A 20,809-nucleotide genomic window follows, 5' to 3' on the forward strand; every position below is an offset into this window, starting at 1 on the left:
AAATAAAAACATGTAAATTACTATTAAATCCAAGGTAACAAAAACAGGGGGTGTACCGTTTAAATTTCGAAAAAAAAAAATTTTTGGCCCAGCCTAATGTACATATGTGTATGGTTATGGTTATGGACTATCATAGTTTCAATAGGTTGCTCTTATTTATTGGCTCTTGGTTTTCGCCAAGGAGGATCCTAACGCATTACGAAAAACAGGTTAAACTAAAGTTGGCTTTTGAATTGAGTTCGCTTTTGAATAACCTTTTCTTGAACTTGTGAAATTATGGATACTCGATAGAATAAAAAAAAACGAGAAGGAACGTTGTGAGTAGCTGCTGTGGACGCGACTCTACTTTAATACCAGTACTCAGTCAGTATATAAATATGTGAGATATATGTGGAAAATTAAAATATTTTCTATTTTACATTTTTTTGCTACATCTGTCATCTACATATACTTCTACAATATAGATTCTACATCTACAATGTAGATTATACATCTTAAATGTAGATTTTATATCTTAAATGTATATTATACATCTACAATCTAGATTCTAGATTCTACGTTTTTATGGCGGCGGAAGGGGGCAGGTAAAAATTTGGATATACACTTGTAACAGTGTGATATCACATGAGTCTGGAAACAACATATGGTTGCTCTAGCTTTAATAGTCGCTAAGATCTAGGCGCTGATCAAGACGGACGGACAGACATGGCTGTATCGACTTGGCTATTGATGCTGATCAAGGATTTATGGGGTAGGAAACGGTTCCTTCTCTGCGTCGCACACATCCACTTTTACCACAAATCTATTATACCCCTTAACTCTTACAGTACGGGTATAAAAAACATCTCCTATAGTCATTTAATGCATATACTTCAGCCTCACTTACATGAAAGACATGGTGTTAAAACTATGATTCGATTCAACTCAGCAGATCTGCTATGCTCCGAGGGCCGAGCTGTACTGAGGGAAGTGCGACTTTCTAGCGAGCATGAGGTACAACAAATTCTAAGAATCTGGCGAAACAATATCCATACTTCATTAATAAGCCTGGATACTCTACTATTCGCAGCCCCATTTCCCTTCCCATTCCAATCTGGCTTTTTCTCTTGCACGATAGGCGAGCGGCCATTGGAGCCGTAGAACAAGCCCCTTTGCTCATGTTTCTTTCTATTCCTGCTAAGTAGTTTTGTAGACAATAAAAAGCCCTTAACTGCATAGAGTATAAAAATACGAGTAGTATGTATATGTACTTTGCAGCGGAGGGCAAGACCGGGGCAAAATACAACAAAATATACACAGTGGGTGATTGCCTTTTGGGTTTGTGAATGCAAAATCAAAATACACGTAAGTTCGTGGACATAAGCGTATGGTTTAACTTTATTTACTAATCCTAATCAAAGTTGGCCAATCGGATTAAATTAAAAACATGAATAAAACGTTTTAAACGAATTTCTTTTGGCAGCTTTTATTTGACCATCCATTTGACTATGGACTATGAATCTAGACGGCTATTATTATTTTATTGCTATTTCTGTCGATGTGGGCTTAAGTTCTGTATGGAAACTAACAATACTCGAACAAGAAATAGTAAAAGGAGCATTCTGCAATTTCTGTGTTGTGTGTGTGTGTGTGGGTTATGTGAGCAACAAATTCATTCACTCCAATCGAAATTAAGAGTCGAACACAACATAATGAAGTCATGAACAGGCAATTATCTCGAATTTTACTTGAGCATGAACCAATGGAGAGAATGGGGCAATGTGAGATAGAAACAGGGATAAGAGAGAGAGAGAGAGAAAGACTGGGAGATCACGACTCACCTTGATACAGGTATCGCCCGAATTAAATGCTGCTGCGGTGAATGTTGCTGTTGGTGTTGCTGCTGCTGCTGCTGTTGGTGCTGCTGATGCTGTTGGTGATGCTGCTGCAACGTGTTACTTGCCACTGCAGCTGCAGCTGCCGCCGCCGCAGCAGCCACCGTGTTCGTAAGGGAGCTGTTCACCAGCAGATTCGTCCGCTGGACCATGCCAATGCCTCCTCCATTCGCACTACCCGGATCGGCTACTCCTGGCCCCGATGAGGATCGCAGCTCCGTGTGCTGGTCGAAGCCCAGCCCACTGTCGTTAGAGTTGTCGCAAGGCGGCGGATGAGGACGTTGTGGTATTCGCTTCCCGGGAACTATCTTGCCAGGACCCGCCTGCAAAGCAACAAACGATAGAGAGATAATCAACCCAAGTGCTCCTTCGCAGATTAGTTCCTATAGTTTCATCGAGTTCCTCATTCTGTACCATTTCAAAACTGTTGGCCTATACCACGTTAAAAAGGGGGATAATAGCTTTCATAAAACTTCAACTGAAAATGTATGTTCTAAAAAAATTATAAAACCAAAAGTGTGAGCATGCTTGAAAAGTTTTAAAAAAAAAAAAAAAATACTGACTTTATTCATCCCTCAGCTTATTTGTACCAACTTTCTTTAACATTTTTGTTTGTTTCTATTTTACTTTTAAACTAAAAATTAGTATTTGCCGTGGCTGTTCGTCTCTGTGTAATATATCGGTATATCGGTATCTATGCATCTATGCATCTATGTATGTATGTTGCTTCCTTCTCTGCAAATATCTGGTCCAATTCATAATACCGTCTACAGGCGAAGAGATTTTAATACCGTCTGCAGTTCGATGGTTCCATGTTAACCATTATGATACGACTAATCCTAAACAGTTTTGATTCTCCATGTAAAAAGACACAAGAAAGAACAGGCATTCAACAGACAGACAGAAGGGGTATGGCTATACCGACTCCCGGGATGAGAGTATTTTCGTTCTCTGTTTCACAGCTTACCCTAGTTATGGTATGCAGTTTGCCTGGCAAGCCCTTTCCGGGCTGTCTTTTCGAGGGTATCCGAAATCCCTTGCGATGTATTCGGGCACTCATTGTGGAATTGGTTGACATGGTCATCCGCATGCCTATGGAAAGTGATTAAGAGAAACATATCAATTAAAAACAAATCTGTATTTGATGTCAAAACATAAATTTATAATTAAGATTTACATATATGTACATATGGGCAGTTCCGCCAAAAGGTCCACCAGGCCAAAAATCATAAAAAGTCAATAAAAACCGATTTCCATATAATTTTTATCCGGATATTTTTTTCTAAATTTATGGAAAGGTAACTAATTTACTTTATTGACATATAATTTCATTAACTTTCATCCAAAATCTATGAAAATAAGCAAAAGTTCACGTTTTTTGTATTTTCTGGTATTTTTATAGACATTTTTCTTTTACTATTATCTCCTAGGAAGAAAATGATTATTGATAAAAGTTTCTCCTTAAAGTCTTTCTAACATATTAAACTAAAAATCATTATCAGAGTGTTTGTCCAACCTCGGCTAACAGTATATTTTTAGGCTTTTATAATCGCGGAATTTGGTAACGTCACGCCAGTAACGTTCGCCAGATGCCTCCGCGGATTTTTAACAAAAAAAGAGGACAAGTTTTTACATTTAATAAGTTTGAAAATTAACTCTCAATACTTCATTTATTAGCACAAAAAATGTTAAACAGATAGCCCTATCCAATTCGCAGAGTTTTTCCATTTTGTACCCAAACCTCGAAAACCACTTCTGTTTTATGTAACGCACTTTTAGGTCATACTTTGGCTTATATCTTTAAAACCGTACGCTCGATTATTTCCATTTTTTTTGTGAATATAGGTCTAACTAAAGTATATTCAACGAGGATAATCTTTTTCCCAAATTTCAGATTTTTGACTATTTTTTTCAACATTTTGTCGTACGAATGTAACGTAACGCCAGATAGGAACTGCCCATATATAGGTAGTATGTGTACATAAGTAGTATAATTATTTATTTCCAAACATAATATTAAAGATGATATCTTTCGTATCTGATATATTCAGATTTATCTTCCCGTGTCTCCGTAGACCTACAACCAATCTCATCAAGCTCTATATTTCCATATACTATATACATATATATAACTTTGTTCAGTGATATGTGTACAATGGAAGGGTGTCCCAGAGCACTGCAGCGCGGGGACAGAACGAGCATTGCATTGTCTGGTGCTCCGTTCCGATCTATTCCATTCCGTTCCGTTCCATTCGTGAGCTAAGTTACTGCCATGGAAACTGATAATGCTACGGCGGCGGCGGCGGCGGGATGGGTTCGGGTGCATTGAACTTCTTCTCAGTGCAGAACCTCACAGACTCATAGTCCGTATATGTACATATGCATGTATGTAGATCAGAGCATAGAATATTCCCTATTGTTGCTGTGGTTTCTGATTTTGTTACTGTTACTTTTGTTGCTGGAATATCACTCATTGTTGCCGCTCGCACGATCTCAATTGATGCACAATTTCAATTTTAACTGCGTTTGCATTCGTTTTACTTCGCATTCTGAGACCCCAGATTCATAAGAAGTTCTATATAAATATATTTTTATGTGTACGTGTACATATGTATATATATTATCATACAGCCACAACCACAATAGCACCCGAGAGCAGAGCTGATAAAAGTGCCAGGGAGGCCGGCGGTCCACACAAATCCCAGTAAAAACGGAACAAACCCGACTAACATGAACAATCTCCAGCTCCGACACTGCACTCCCCTGCCTGATTCCTGAGCCGCTTTGTCTTCTTTAATCTTTCACCATATTTTATATTGTATTTTGCGAACGTTTCTTTATTTATCCATTCAATAAACACACAAAAATACACAAAAAACATTTGGTTTTTCGGTGAGCATTTAATAAAAACGCAAATCATTGGCAAAGACAATTTGATCATTTTTTAAAAAGAGAATTTCCAAAGTTCTAGAATCGTTACAATGCAACGTTGTTGTTCGGTTGTTCGATAACTTAGCCAAAATAATATATGTCAATGTACATATGTATGCATGTACTTTACGTCTATGCATGTGTTTGAATGTCCCTTGTCTTGGGAAAGAAGAATAAAATAATTATGGCAGCATTTACAAGATATGAACATAACTTCTTAACAAGTTTGCGCCCAATTAAACAAATAACCATGGAAATGCGACACTTCGTTTGTACGAGTAGGAAACAAACATACACCCACCGAAAAAAGACCTGACAATCGAATAGGTACACTTATTTATATTATCAAATGTACTTACATATATGTAAGTAAATATATACCAATAGATTTGCCCGAGAGTACGAATTTAAAACATATATACTATATATAAAAATTAAATCATGTATAAATTTCACATTTGAATTAAATATAGTTCCAATTTGGATTAATTACACTACTCAACCAAGTTGATCTTTTTGTTAACGCTTCGAGCCGAACCGACTTTTTGCAGCTACTTATAAAGTGATCCTGATTGACATAATTCAACGACGCTTAGTTAATGCACCTATACACAAAAAATACAAAGACACAGGATATAATATTATTTCGACCTGTCTTAAGTTTTTAAAGTCAAAATTTTGAAAAAAAAAAAAACCTTCCAAAATTGATAAATTTTTGATTTGAAAGCTTGATATTTCCCAGACGGTAAACTGAAGCTACCAAACATTCCGGTTCACTTTATGAGCTTTTCAGAATGACAACGTTTATTACAAGACTTAAATTATGTGAAAAAGCGAGGCGTTAAAAAAAAAAATCGCAAAAAAAACATTTTTTTTTAATTCTTTGAAAATTTTCTGCAATAGAAATAAAAATGTCATTTATCCTTTTTAAAGCATCAAATCTAAAAAAAAAAACGAGAAGGAACGCGTGAGTCGCTTCTGGGGACGCGACTCTGTTATCTACATCTAACATGTAGATTCTACATGTACCATTTAGATTGTACATCTCCTCCGCTAGGGGTTGCTCTCGCACTGAACGCGGTAGAGTGTGCGAGCGAGAACGAGAATGAGTAGCGTGTCTCTGGCAGGGGGAGGCGGCGGAAGCAACTGAAAATTAAATTTATTCATTCTGGCTATAATTATAACCCGCTCTGGTTCAGATTCGGCAATCTGGTAGATATGGTCATTCTCTACGATACTGCGTTTTTAGTTTTATCGAATCTTTAAAAGTGTGCCTGCCACAGATTTTCGTCCTTTGTGGTGGCGGAAGGGGGCGGGGCGAAATTTTGAAATACACTTGTAGCAGTGTGATATCACATGAGTCTGGAAACCAAATTTGGTTGCCCTAGCTCTTATAGTCTCTGAAATCTAGGCGCTCATCAAGACGAACAGACGGACCTGGCTATATCGACTCGGCAATTGATGCTGATCAAGAATATATATACTTTATGGGGTCGGAAACGTTTCCTTCTCTGCGTTACACACATCCACTTTTACCACAAATCTAATATACCCCTTAGCTCTTTTTTGAGTACGGGTATAAAAAGTTTTGGCTTGAAGCGGAAAAGTTGTGAAGACTTATGTAGACATGGGTGTGGTTTTTTTTTTTTTACTATGACATTTTTCTCTTAGTGTACATTGATTTCTGTGACGTCATTTGCGCCCACAAAAAGTGAGAACGTTTTATGACACAATCAAACCGACCCATAACCAACCCACCCGATTTGATCCGACCCAAAATGATCCGATTCACACCCTTTCAGCCGCCTGCCTAACCTTGAGTGGCAACCAAATAAACCAATATTTGTCTTTGGACTTGCGGAACGTGCCTACCTACCGAGCCCAAAGAAACGAGCCTTAGAGGAAGCCAGGGAGGAAGTAAGGCAGGGGATCGACTGCGATAAGATCTAACAGTGGGAGAGCAGAGGATAAGCTGCATTGTCATGGCAGATATGCACACATTTGCACTGTAAGATACAAGTCGATGGATAGAAAGATAATTAGAAGATACTCAAGAGATATTGTAATCTACCATATGATTTCCATCATCAATCAGCCACTTCCATTATCACTTAGCGAGAGATACAACTACTGTTACTATCGCCATGCCACAAAACACAAGATGTAAGAGGCAAAAATAGTGGGAAATGAGTCTCATTCAATTTCACATTCCTCCCATTCACCCTTCATTCAACCTATTTTGGTGGATGGCTACTGGGCACTGGGCTGTACCGTAGCTTAACACAGGTGTGGAACAGACAAGCGATCGAGACTCGTATTACGGAGTTATGGAGGGACAGTTGTTTCTGGAGTTCGGAGATCTATATTTAAACGCAGACTCCAATACAAAATAACAGACTGGAAGAAATGAAGCGAAACAGATTGTCAATAAAGTAAAACAACGCAAATATGCGAGATATTATAAAATTAAGTGTATTGAACCTACAATAATCATGCACGATAGTCCAAATATCAAAATTGTTCTTTGTTTTCGCATTAGAAACATATTTTCTATCTTCAGTTTACAGATTTTCTGTGTGAGGGCTGAACTATTGGGATTGAATAGACTAATCCATTACATTAATTAAACTGTTCTCGAACCACTTTCGAACTTTTCTGCTGGTATGTTGTCCTGTATGTATGTAATGTATTCAACTAAAGGGCAAAATACAAATAAAAATTTGAATTTTCCAAATTAAAAATGTGTATAATTTTCTGTAAATAAAATTAAGCCAAAAAGAACATTTGTATATCCTGAACATTTGAAAATTACACTTTTTTAAATAGGCCTAACCCTAATGTACATATGTACATACATATATCGTTTTTGTACTGGTGGGGGGGAGGGTCGCCCGATTCGTACTTGGCCATTGTTCCTACTTGGGTTGGTTTTGTTTGGTTGTTGGGTTGTTGGGTTGTTTTTCTTCTGTCGCGACTGCCGAGTAATCTTATCGCATTGGGCAAACCTGGCAACTGGCGAATACTGTCGTTAACGAAACCAAATCTAGCGTTGGGAAAAACTTGAATCACCAGCGACAACTGGGCGCCGCCTCTTTGGTAATTGACGCCCTCCATTTCTAGATTTGCGTACGTTATACATATACATATGTATGTACATATATCGATATCAAAAGCTTATCGTTTGTTATCACAGTGTAGAAATTTGATCAAAAATGAGTTTTAAAAGAGTTCTTTAATGCAGATATGACAGCAGGCATAGCAACAGATGTCTATCAAATCGGTCCGTCAGCAGAGAAAGAGAGACTTGCTTAAAAGCTTATAGTTCAAATATACTGCATACATGCTCATCGTACATATATGTATGATGAAAGTGCATGGAACAATACAGATCGGTGCAATTAAAATTGTCCTAACTCCGAACTCTTACAGGCAAATCCCTTTCATTTTCGTAATCTATTTATCAGCATGTACTGCAGATAAGAAGCGTTCATGGGCTGTTACCTTGCTTAAGCGCTCTCTTTAATCCGCTTATATGTGTGTAAGTCGTCTGTTTAGAATATGAAGGACTACTGAGCAATGAAAAATCGTGAATGGCTGCAAATACTATATACATATGTATCACGTCGGCTGGTTTTGCATATTTATATTTACATCAGAGATCAGTAAAATACAATACAATAACATTCCACGCCAATTACATGCCCTAATAAAACGGAATAGGGAAATTACATTGAAATGGTAGGCGGTGGTTCATGGGCGGGCTAGCCGCTAGCGCATACGGGCTAGTCAGATATCTAGTCCTGGACTGGTTTTGAGAACCAAAGGGAGGCAAAACGGAACAACACAGAAAACGTAAAAATATGATTGGATTGGTGCCGAATCGCTCTTCTACTCTGTACCTGTAGCGGCATCTGTCCTCACAAGATAGGGCCATGCCGATCACTGATGTAGATACGTATGTATGCACAGATGACCATATGTACATGTGTATTTACCACTGGTACATCTTTTGATTTCGCTTCCTTACCGAAGTTGCTTTTGTAATGGTGCTGGTAGGCCTGTATATTGGTGCTTCCTGTGTTGTTGTTGTTGTTGTTATTGTTGTTGTTGTAATGGTGACCATAGTGATTATTGCTGGTGTTGTTACTACCTCCTCCTCCTCCTCCTCCACCTCCACCGCTGGCACCAGCACCGCCAGTGTTGTTGCTGCCACCACCATGGTGCTGATGATGGCTCAGATTGTGCATCTTGGAGGGAATCCGGTAGCCCGACTCGTAGTGTTTATACTGATTGTAGGTGAAGCGCATTGTGGGGGGGATATCTTTACTGGTCGCTCTCTTGCGGTAATCTTGCGACTTTCTGCATTTGCTGTCTTTCCCGCTATCCCGCTCTCCTGCTTCTCGTTCTCTTTTTTGGATATGTGCTCTTAATGTACTCTATAATTATTTGCGTAGGCATAGATTGTTCTATTTTTGGTAATAATTGTTGGCACGTTTTGTTCTTGATTTAGTCGTTAACTAATTTAATATGTTGATTATTTTTTTATTTGGCATTTCATTGGGGATTCTTTGTACATTTGTTGTTTGTTCTTGATGCTTCTGATAAATGTTTTACAATAAATACATTTGCGGTCAGTTTTTGTTGTGGTTGCTTTGTTGTTTTTGTTGTTGTCGGCCAGCTTGGTGTGCAAAAACAAAAAAAAAGGAATAGACGAAGGCAAAATTAAATCACTCTTTACAAAAACGCACGCGAATTGCTCGGGAAAACGCAAACGAAGAATAAACTCTCTGAAAGCACCCATTCAGCGTAAAATAGCACAGACGAATCGCCACTAAGTCGGCTACGAAAGACACTTTAAAAGGGTCGCGTCGCGCATTAACCGAGTCCCGAAGTCGACGCCGATCAGATCAGGAATTAAAACGCTTAACAACAAAGTTTACATTTATTTTGAGTTTTTGTTTTGTTTCGTAAATTTGCTTTTGCGTTATTTATCTCTTTATTTAAGGCCTTTTGTTTTTACAGGCCGACTCCGATGCCGTTGCCGATTGTGCCCTTTGCGTGCGTTTTTTTGTTTTTATCGCGGCCAAGCCGAACCGCTGCCAAAGTCCAGGGAAGGCAGAACAGCACCAACAAGAAGGAAAGAAGGAAAATGAAAAGAGAGGCACGGGCGGAATTCGATGATCATCGCCTTAAGTGCACTCTCTCAGTCTGTTCCGAAACATGTTTCCTCTTTCGGTGGAAGAAGGGGGGGGGGGGGGGTCTACCTTGAAATGTTTCCTCCTTGCGCTTGGGCGCTTCCTACTTGGCTGCTCAATTAACAGTTACACCGTAGCAAAATAAGCAGACGAACTGGAACGGGTTTCTCTTCCCTTTTACTTTTCTGCACGCAAAAGGAAGAGAGAGGCGGCTCTTTCGAGTGGACAAAGGGCAAGGTCGCAGTGGACGCGGGCGTTACGTTCTTTTTTTTTCATTTATTTTTTCGTGTGTGTGGTTTCTCTGTGCAACCGCTGCAGCATCAACATATTTATGTATCATTCTAATCGGGTGCAGCTCGATTGGTTCTTGGCGTAATCTATCTACCGCAAGCCCCCTCTCAGCCACGACTCGTTGACACAGATAATGCTGCCAGCAGCACCCCCCGCCCCGACAACCAGAGCAGGTTCGGTTTAAACTTTTGTTCGTTTTTTGTATTTCTTTTTTTTGACAATCAAATGCCAAGGCGGCAAGTTCTTGGCTTGATTAAATGCTAATTGAAAATGTAGGGGTGCACGGTGCATTTATCAGCAGTCTTACAAATACATATGTACATGCATAGGCAATACAATACATACACACAAATGTATGCATGTATGTAAATTTTTATATTAAGTGCCGTTGGCTTTGTGAAAAATCTTGATCTTGTTTCATTGACCCACATTAGAATCATAATACGTATAAACTCGCCCGAAATGAGCAGAATTAGACGGATGCCATCTGATCCGATTCGAATGGACGGTCCGGAGATTATGTTTATCAGACCTGTATGCTGCTTTGACAGAGGAACCGTCATTTTTTTACCGGTGAAACTTTATAACAAAAGCTTACAAAAGTGTCTAGACTCTAGATTATCTATGCGGATACGAAAGTTTTGCAGTAATGCAAGGATGGGGGTTGCGGAAAAACAGAAAATAGTATTGAGTGGAATATCGATGTACTAGTTGCTAGTTTCCTTGAAGGTAGTGGGAAAAATCATTGCTTCGCGAATAGCTTCGCCCAAAGAGCAATAGATAATTTCTCCCGTTCTAAAACTCTGAATACAGCTCTCAGAAAGAATTCATTTGTTTAGGCTATTTTACACAAATCTAATATTCTTCTGCCAATTTTCAGTATAATAATTTGGTAAATTTAGCTGACATATTGTTTCTCTTCCCTTGAAATCAAATTGTTCCTTTCCCAGAAATCATTCATTCAGATATTCTTTTAAATTTCTTAAAGGGGAGAGAGAGAGGCGGGGAAACAGAGGGAAACCTCTATTATAATAATCATCGATTCTAATTTTTTGCAGCGATTTTTTGTTAATTCCTTTTCTCTTTGTATCATTACAATGTAAATTAGAATATCTAACGAAGGCGAAGGAGAAAAAACTGGGGAAATCTGTCTGTATTTTGCAAGGACTTTGCTGGCGGACTCCGACTGCCGCTAGTCCGGTTCGATCCGGTGTGGGGGTCTCGGGTACTGCGATTGGGCTCTGCGCACTGGCCGCTTCTTCTCTGGAGGTCGCCCGCTCTGGCTAAGGCGATAAGATAAACGCGCGAATTGGCTGAGAGACCTTTGTCTCTACCACAGAACACGATCGCCACTCCTTTGGAGAGGTTTAAATGGAAATGGATTTCCCTTTTTCTTCGACAATTGGGTTCCATTGTGCCTCAACACTGCCTGGATCTAAGCAATGCAAAAATAATGCAACACTGAATATATACATAGAATGTTATGTGCGAATCCCAGGGCAACACTAGGCACGCACAAAAAAAATACGTAAAAAAAATGTATAGTAGATTTAACTGAAAACGCAAATGTTTCAGCTGAAACCGAGAATTGACTGATACCGATACGATACCGAAACCGAAACCGACACCGACACCGAAAACGAATCGCGAGTCAAGCGGTGGCACGATGTGGACACTTACGCTGAGATCGATGAACTAAATCCCGAAAGAACGACAAACTGTAATGATGCCTGGTCTGGTCTGGCCTGGCCTGGCCTGGCCTGGCCTGATGCTGCCCCCTCAACAAGAGAGATAGTGAGAAAACCAGAGAGAGAGAGAGAGAGAGAGGGAGAGATAGAGAGCGAGAACACTCAAAGCCCAGAGCATGGAGAAGTGAGAGCGAATCGATGGCGGCTGCGACAAGTGTACGCGTGGCTGGCAACTATGACGACAACGGGTTTAATTGATATCTATGTATGGCTGTGTATGTGTTTGTGAGAAGAGCCCGTGTGTGTGTGTGTGTGTATGGGTGTTGTTGTGGTTCGGCACTGATTGCAGCCTCGAATTGATAAAGCAGTGCCCAGCGGGCGAGCGCGCGACTGAGAGCACTGGAAGACCAATTGGAAGCAATATGCACATCTTCGGAAGCTGCGGTCGCGGCTGCTGCTGCGGCTGCGCTTTGCTGCTCCGTACGCCTCTCCACCAACCTAACCATCCGTACACGAATTCGATGCGTAGCTGTTAATTAACAGCCGAGCGGACAGCTCACGCTTGAGTGTGTGCGCTGGATGTGATGATGATGATGATACGCACAACTGCGCCGCCGATGTTAGCGAGCTGGAAGAGTGCGGTCAATTTCAGACAGACTGTCAGGGTCAGACAGAAAGGAATGTCTACACACACTACACACCACGAGTAACCGTAACCGTAACCGTACACGTATACGCCAAGCGATGTTCACGGCTGTGTTTAGGTTTAGGCGCACACAAATATTTTGGCAGGTGTGACCAGATATCGCCAGTCCAAGCAGATCCATGTACATATGTATGTATGTATGTACATATGTATGTATGTATGTATGTATGTATGTATGTATGTATGTACATATGTATGTATGTATGTACATACGAGTTTTGAAGAACCGACTCACTTTTTATGTGACTCCCATACACTGTATTTACCTAAAAATGCATTTGCATCGCTCTCTATCACTATCTCTCAGTCTCGCGCTCTCTTACACACGCACGAGCACGAACATTCACGAGCATTCACTAACGTCGGCTTTCAGTAGCGCGCCAACAATAACAACAGCTGAAATGGTGTTAATTTTTACTTGGTTAGCCGATGGCTGCCTCAGCACAGTGGACGATCAATTGAAAATAAAAAAAAAATATATACACATATGTACTTACAAGGTATATGTACGTATATTTTTGTATTTAGATGTTGCAAGTACATACATACATGCATACATACATACACATGTATGTTTTTAAAATTTGTATATTTTAATTTTATTCGTTATCCACTGTGCAAAACGGGCCCAAATATGTATGTAATTTTCTAGAGCACACTTGTAAATCGGATCCAACGTCGTCTACTTCAGAGAAGATTGGAGCAGATGGAAGAAGCGGGAGAGCAGAGCAAAGAGAGCACACACACCCGCACAACTCAAAAGTGCGTGTTATCAGAGCAGAGGAGCAGCAGCAGCAGCAACAAAAACAATAACAATTGATGATAACTCTTTTTCTTTAGCATTGAAAATTATGAAGAGGGGAATGCCGAAGGTAGCGATATGGTGGAGCGTGAGGGAAGGTGTAGCTCTTGTGCGTCCACATTAGAAAAATACACTACAAAAAGCTCATACGCAGCGGTGTCGCCCATCTTTTTCGGCTGTTGGCAGCAGCGGACATACATACATTTGTCTTCTATCTAAGCTGATGACCAATACCGCAGGATCCTAATGCTAACGCATATATGATGCACGCAGTTTTCAATACAGGAGCCAAGGATTAGCGGTGAATGAAGAGATAGTGCTAAGTCAGTAAGGAAATGTTAGACGCCCAATAAATCTATGTCATTTAAACAGTCTGAGTTACATACATACATATATATGCGATTCGTTACTATGGAAGGTTGTATATAGGCACATATATTCTGGTGTTACGTTCCTACGTTCCTAAACATTATTTAACATAATAATAATAAAGTCTAGGCTTTTGAGGTTGAGGTTCAAAATTGTGAAACTCTGCGGATCGGGTAGGACTTATTTTTATAGGATTTTTTGTAGGTATTGAGAGTTCATTCTCATATTTTGTATACACAGGAATATTTCCTTTTTTTTATATTCAATCTGCGGAGGCATCTGAAGTGCTTTACCGTCGTTACGTTACAAAATTTCGGTGTGATAAAAGTAAAAAAACAATTTTACATTAGCCTCGACTGGGCCAATTTTTTTGTGTTTTTAGTAGATAGGTACTTAAATATGTAAGAGAGAATCATCTTTCTCGTAGAAAATAATAGCAATAGAAAATATAGGAATACAAAATCGAAAAAAATAAAAGTTGTAATATCATTAAATGTCCATTGGTTAACTAAGCTAACTTTCAATACATTTAGGATCACTACAGAGCTACATATATGGAAATGTGTGTTTTGCGTCTATTGCTATTTCAGTTTCTGATCTAACTGTCAAAAAACGAACTTTTGAGGCTGAAAATGGTTTTATTGGTTTTTGCCATACTCTCCCAGAAGATGAAACCACATTTTGAAACATTTTAAGTTTTTTCGTAGCCCTGGCACTCATAAGAAATTACCTCTAAATCAAGGCTTCGTTATCCTTTTTCGGCGTCAAAAACGTTGTAAGGACATGTCCGCAAGGCAGATGACCACTTGATTGGATGTTTTGGGTGCTCAACAAATCTGTTAAGTGGGGCGGTGTGTGTGGTATTAAAGTAAAATCCGTATTGGGAGGTTGGTTTTCCTCGATTTTCCTATAACTTCCGGCCAAAAAATGGATATTTACCACTCAGAATTTATCTTTTTAATTTTCTCTATCGAAAAAGTTGCCATATGACCAGCTTTCGACAAAACACGCTACCATTTGATTTGGAATGGTTCGTTGCGAAAACTTTTGTTGTATTTGGCTCGCTTTAAAACATCCATACCGATATACACATTTTTTCTTGTTTCTTACACCAACGACATAGATAATTTTGTGGCACAAGGACTTTTAAGAGGTTTTGCATGGAAGTTTGTCAACTTATGCCCAAAGGTCGATCTAGGACGTCCAGTTGCGCATTGAATATCTTTGTACCGGTTTTAAAGCGGATTGGCGATGCATCAACAATAAGTTGAACAAAAATGGTCGAAGAACATGAAACAGAAATATTCATGTGTAAATTTATGTATTTTCTCAAGATGAACTTTTCGTTTATGGGTGTACAAAAAAAATGTATATGAGGGTTATCCCAGAAAATATCACACTTTTTAATGCAACAGAAATTTAAATAGCAGAACACGTATTAACTTTTAATGGTTTTTGGCATGGTGCATAGCACTGAAAATTGTCTCAGTCTCTTTCTAATACTTGTTTCCCTGAAAAGCTTAATGCAAATGAATTTTATTAATATAGTACAGTTGCTAATCAATGATTTCTAGGTTCTGGTTCTTACACTCCTGTAAAATGGAGTTTAATCAGAAACTCACATGTCAGCAAAGCATCCTAAAAATACATTGTAAACCATTCAATAAATACTAAAAATGGTTGGATGCCCTTTGATACCTGCACTTGAAAAATCTGCGATAAAAAGGAAATGTTCCTATTCAAGTAAGACAACAAAAAGTGTTTATATTTCGTGGAGGTTAACAATAAACCACAATTCAAAAGTAACAGTTATCGATTCTGTCTTCCCTTATTTTTCTAAAAATATCTTGACTAACGGTCAATGAAAATGAGGCTTTACCGCTAAGGAAAGACTTAAAAATAAACGAGAAGGAACGTGTGAGTCGCTTCTGGGGACGCGACTATACTTATACCCGTACTCAGTCAGTATATTCATTTTTGAGCATGATTTTTTAGAATTTTAGAATTAAAAAAAAGGTCCATTTTATATTTTTTTTCTACATCTGCTATCTACATCTACAATGTATATTCTACATCTAAAATGTATATTGTACATGTACCATTTAGATTCTACATCATCTCCGCTAGAGGGCGTTCACGCACTGAACGCGGCAGAGTGTGCGAGCGAGAAAGAGAATGAGTAGCGCGACTCTGGCTGAAGTAGGCGGGGAAAGCAACTGAAAATGAATTTCTTCATTCTGGCTTTAATTATGATCCGATCTGATTCGGCAATCAGGTTGATATGGGCATTTTCTACGATACCGCGTTTTTAGTTTTATCGTATCTTTACAATTGTGCCTGCCACAGATTTTCGTTCTTTGTGGTGGCGGAAGGGGGCGGGGCGAAATTTTGAAATACACTTGTAGCAATGTGATATCACATGAGTCTGGAAACCAAATTTGGTTGCCCTAGCTCTTATACTCTCTGAAATCTAGGCGCTCATCAAGACGGACAGACGGACATGGCTATATCGACTCGGCAAATGATGCTGATCAAGAATATATATACTTTATGAAGTCGGAAACGTTTCCTTCTCTGCGTTGCACACATCCACTTTTACCACAAATCTAATATACCCCTTAACTCTTCTTAAATACATCTCTCTACTTCTACATACGATCCCAGAGTCTCGCAATTTTGAGAATGGATATGTTTTGGATAATAATGACTCAGAAGAGGTACTCTGTCCTAGAAGATAATTATCTGGCATGGAGTAAGTGGATACAAAAACCGAAAGCTGATTATAATCAGCTACGCAGTTTTAGTAGTTCCTACTAAAGCTAAGACTTCAGCTAAAACTATATATCGTATTAAATGCCCCAATGAATCTCTTTCCCCTTCTCACCTTATCCGCCCCTTTATGAGCTGATGAAGTTTGTTTTCCCTACTTTTTCGTTTGTTGCAAATTGCAATCTCAGAAAATGGAAAAATTCCAAAACAAATGAAACATCGTATAAATAATTATAGAAGCCAATTGTTCCTGCGGGTCAAGCGACTACTATATGTATGTAGTAGTTGTTGTTGCTCCAGTTGTTGTTGTTGTTGTTGCTCGTGCTAGTATTGTTACTGGTACTGCTAGTGGTGCAGGTGCAGGGTGCAGCGGTGAAAAGAAGGAACGCAAAAGTACAATAAACCGTATTAATAAGTGCAGGTTGTAACCTTGAACCTTGAAAATGCTTAGTAAATGTTTTTTCGTGTTGCTGCTGCTCTTTGGGCCGATCGACGCTAAGGTCGCCGCGCCACGCACTGGGGCCGAGAAGTAGGGTATAATATAATACATTCCCTGGTACAACAGCAACAGCAGCAGCAGCAGCAACAGCAACAACCATCGACACAAAAATCAGAAAATAATACTCGTACATGAGATGCAATCATCATCATTATCATCATCATTGGATTGTTCTGTCAACGAACAAAATGTTATAAATTATACATCGGTACTAAATGACAAATGTGCGAGGTAGAAGTAAAAATGTTAAGTATAATTAATTAAATTTAGTCGCCAGCTACAAAATATTACGAATTGGGAAAATCTTTCTCGCGATCTTGTGATGTAGATTTAGGTTTGGTAGCCGTAGCCCCCCCAACACCGTGCGTTTAACAACTGCAATGCATTTCCCGCCGAACTGGCCAGGCGATGTGGTGTCGCCCGCCAAAAGTTTGAGCTTTTAACGAAAATTCGTGGCTCTTTTGACACGGACTGTACTTTGATGAATATGCGTCCGGCCCGATTTAATTTGCCGCGCTTCGATTTGTTTCGATTGGCACCCCAATTAGTATACCCACCAGAATTGCCAAATGATTTTCAATAATTTGTCTTGATATGTGCGTCTTACCCCAACGGGATTCGCGAATCACACAGAAATTCCAGAACGAGAAGGAGCGAGCAGCTCTTCACCTCAGGGGGAGGGGAGAGTACACATATGTATCAGAGATGCTGTACATTATGTGTGGCAGATACATACATACATTCATACATGCATATGTACAGATCTCAACATCTTTATCATGTTAAATGGTTAATCACGACTTTATACGATTTATTTCGTATCGATTAACGCGACGATTCTCCGTCATCTCTTTTCCTCCCTTTCCATTCACCTTATTTCCCATTCAGTCAGTCGCTTTTTCTCACTGTCTATCGTCTGCTTTGAACTGGGGTTTTCGACTCGGGACGCGACAATAAAACGCTAACAACATTATTAAACAAAACAAAGTCCTAATGAAACCAGTAAGGAAGCTATCTTCGCCGCCCCGAACTGTATATACCCTGTAAATTAGACGACGAATAAACTGGTTTCGAATAGGTCACCCAACCATCTATATATCGTTTCCCTGGCAGCTTATATTATATTGGCATAGTATATGATATCGTGGTCGGATCCAGTCGATTCCAACGAATGATCTCTCTATGCATGAAAACACAACTTCAAAACAGAGAGATTCGTTTGCACAGAAACATACATTGCTGATCAGTATAAAAAAAGTAAAGTTTTTCTTCTATTTGGTGGCTTAAGAGTTTTTAACGAATACTTATATAATCATGTGTTGATAAAATGCAGAAGAACAGAAAGGCAACAATTTTTCAACATTAAAACCACTATTAGTTTTATAAAGGGTTTTGAAAAGACTCTGACGGAACTTCCGCTAATTGACATCCATTCGGCGTATACAAGAGATAACTTTATCATTCGACTTTGATCAAACTTTACTAATTATCTTAGGTTTTTTTCACACCAACGAAGTACTAACCGGCCGTTATATTAAGCTTACTCTTTCAGGGAACACCAGTAGACGAGAAAAAGAGAGAGAGAGCGGTTTTGTGGCAGAGAAGTCAGCCATGGGAAATTGTTTTCTTAATTATATTTCGTTTACGGTACCTTCGAAATTGTAGTTTATGCCATTTGTGACAAAGATTTGTGAAAAAATACAAATTAATTTAGTGAGTTTAATTTAGGGAGTTTACACACAAAACGAGCGGGAACGTTGCAAGTCGCTGCTGTGGCCGCGACTCTACTTTTATAATACAAAAAACAACATACATAACTATTTGTATAATAAAAAACCTTTTTTGGAGACATAAGTACACAAGATTCAAAAATGAGTTACATTAAACTAATTTTTTTTACTCAAATCGGCTTTTAATCGGCTTTTAAATACAATGTTTTTTTTTTTAATTATCTTTAGAACGATAACATCATTTTTTTATTACATTTTCCATTTTATCATTTTTTTTTTTTTATGTCATGTTCATTATACATACATACTTTTTTACAAATTATCCATCAAATCCTTATTACGAAATATTTGATTTAGTGAGTTGGAACCAAAATCTGTGAGAAATGCTTTTAGAAATATTATTTCGACCACCGCTGACAAAATGTGAAAGTGTTCTTCACGAGTTTTCTCCTTTATTTTTGAACCGATCGTTCCTATGCCGGCTACATATGTGTTAAGTGCTCCGATCTCCGATTCCAACGAATGTTCCGCATATATGCAACTTCCAAACTGAGAAACTGGTTTGCTACTGATCTGAGTATTGTGAGTCATATTTGTTGACAATACACAGTATTCGTGCAGATAACGAAACAAATATCGACATTGGGGTAGATGCTGTGAGCAAAACACAAAAATTGGGGAAAAAAACGCCTAAAACTGATTTTTATTATTTTTAAAGTGCAATACATTGATATAAATTTAGTCCAAAAATTGTAGTGTTTTGCTTTCCTTGCAAAGTTGTCATTGTAGTTTGTGACTTATCTTCGTTTTTAAACAAAATCTATGCATAACATAATTTGTTGGTCTTTTGGAAAAAATGTCTGTCAGGCCCGGTTTTGACACACGTCAAGATACCGGTTGTGGACACCCCGGGTTTTGTTGTATTTAATGCGTATTTTTGTTGCGAAACTGCATAATATCCTTGTTGATTTTAACGTTACGTATTTTATCACTGTTTTTTTTTTATGGATTTTACGTGTTTTTAGCCAAGTCAAACATCGAAAAAATCATTTGATATAAAAAAAAAGTTTTTTAATAAGCTACTTTTCATGCAAGCATTGTGCTTCTAATTGCGATGAGTAATGTGAAAACGTCTCGTCTTATTTTGTTCTTTCTGACAGTAAAATAAATAAACTTTTATTTTCCCATGATTTTTTTTAATTTTAAGCTGATTTTTCAGGATGTCCACAACAGGGCACATATTTTTGTATCCAAAAAATTTTCAATACACTTAATTCTTGATAATTTGTTTTCTATACGAAGGAATTTATTTATTTCTGTACTGATATTTACCTAAGCTTTAGTTTTTTTTTGTTGGAACAAATTAAGGCTGGGTGAAAATCCAAGAAATTTTTTTTTGATATTTTTAGGGGATACCCTAGTTCGCTTTTCTTGTGCTAGCTTCATAAACTAACCAATTTTTTTTAATTACTAGTTGAATTTTTAGTTTAATTTTTGGGGGTTGCTACCACGAAAATAATTACAAAGGCGAAATATACATTTAAACCAAATTGTTAGTGGTTTTTTCAAATACATATTGAAACTTAGAAGACTAGTCAATATTGATAATAAGGTATTTTGTTTTTTTTTTTGTTAAAAAACTAACTATTAGTGAAAATCAAGAAGTTTAAAAAAAGGTTGATATTTTATGGATAACAAGTGGGCAAAACAGCTTACGTGCATTTAGCTTCTTACGCTAAAATTTGATTCATTTACTATTTGAGATACGAATCAATATTTGTAGTATCTAATATATCCGAAAAAATTTAAACTAAAGGGCAGACAATTTAAAGTCTTAACGGAAATCCAAATTTTTTGTTAATGGAATGAATTTGATACAAATTGTTTCCAAACAAGTTATGAACAGAGTATGGTTTTACGTGGTCACTTTATTCTTGGATGAGCGAAAAACAAAT

General features: G+C 38.2%; 1 protein-coding gene across 6 annotated transcripts in view; it reads right to left on the reverse strand.

Moving 5' to 3' along the window:
• Positions 1-20,809, reverse strand: part of LOC111078191 (nuclear factor of activated T-cells 5) — a 61,949-nt gene that overhangs the window by 17,116 nt on the left and 24,024 nt on the right. The window contains exons 1-3 of one of the 6 annotated variants that reach the window (XM_022372747.2): positions 8,833-9,493; positions 2,842-2,966; positions 1,821-2,197 (exon numbers count right to left, since the gene is read on the reverse strand). In XM_022372747.2, the coding sequence (XP_022228439.2) occupies positions 1,821-2,197; positions 2,842-2,966; positions 8,833-9,112 (782 nt within the window). In that variant the 5' untranslated portion in view covers positions 9,113-9,493. Of the gene's footprint in view, positions 1-886; positions 913-1,820; positions 2,198-2,841; positions 2,967-8,832; positions 9,727-20,809 lie in introns of those variants that run through there. The other 5 variants (XM_022372749.2, XM_022372752.2, XM_022372751.2 and 2 more) reach the window with 5 other exon arrangements.

Source organism: Drosophila obscura, unplaced genomic scaffold, assembly GCF_018151105.1.
Source record: "Drosophila obscura isolate BZ-5 IFL unplaced genomic scaffold, ASM1815110v1 contig_74, whole genome shotgun sequence".
Classification (NCBI taxonomy): Eukaryota; Metazoa; Arthropoda; class Insecta; order Diptera; family Drosophilidae; genus Drosophila; species Drosophila obscura.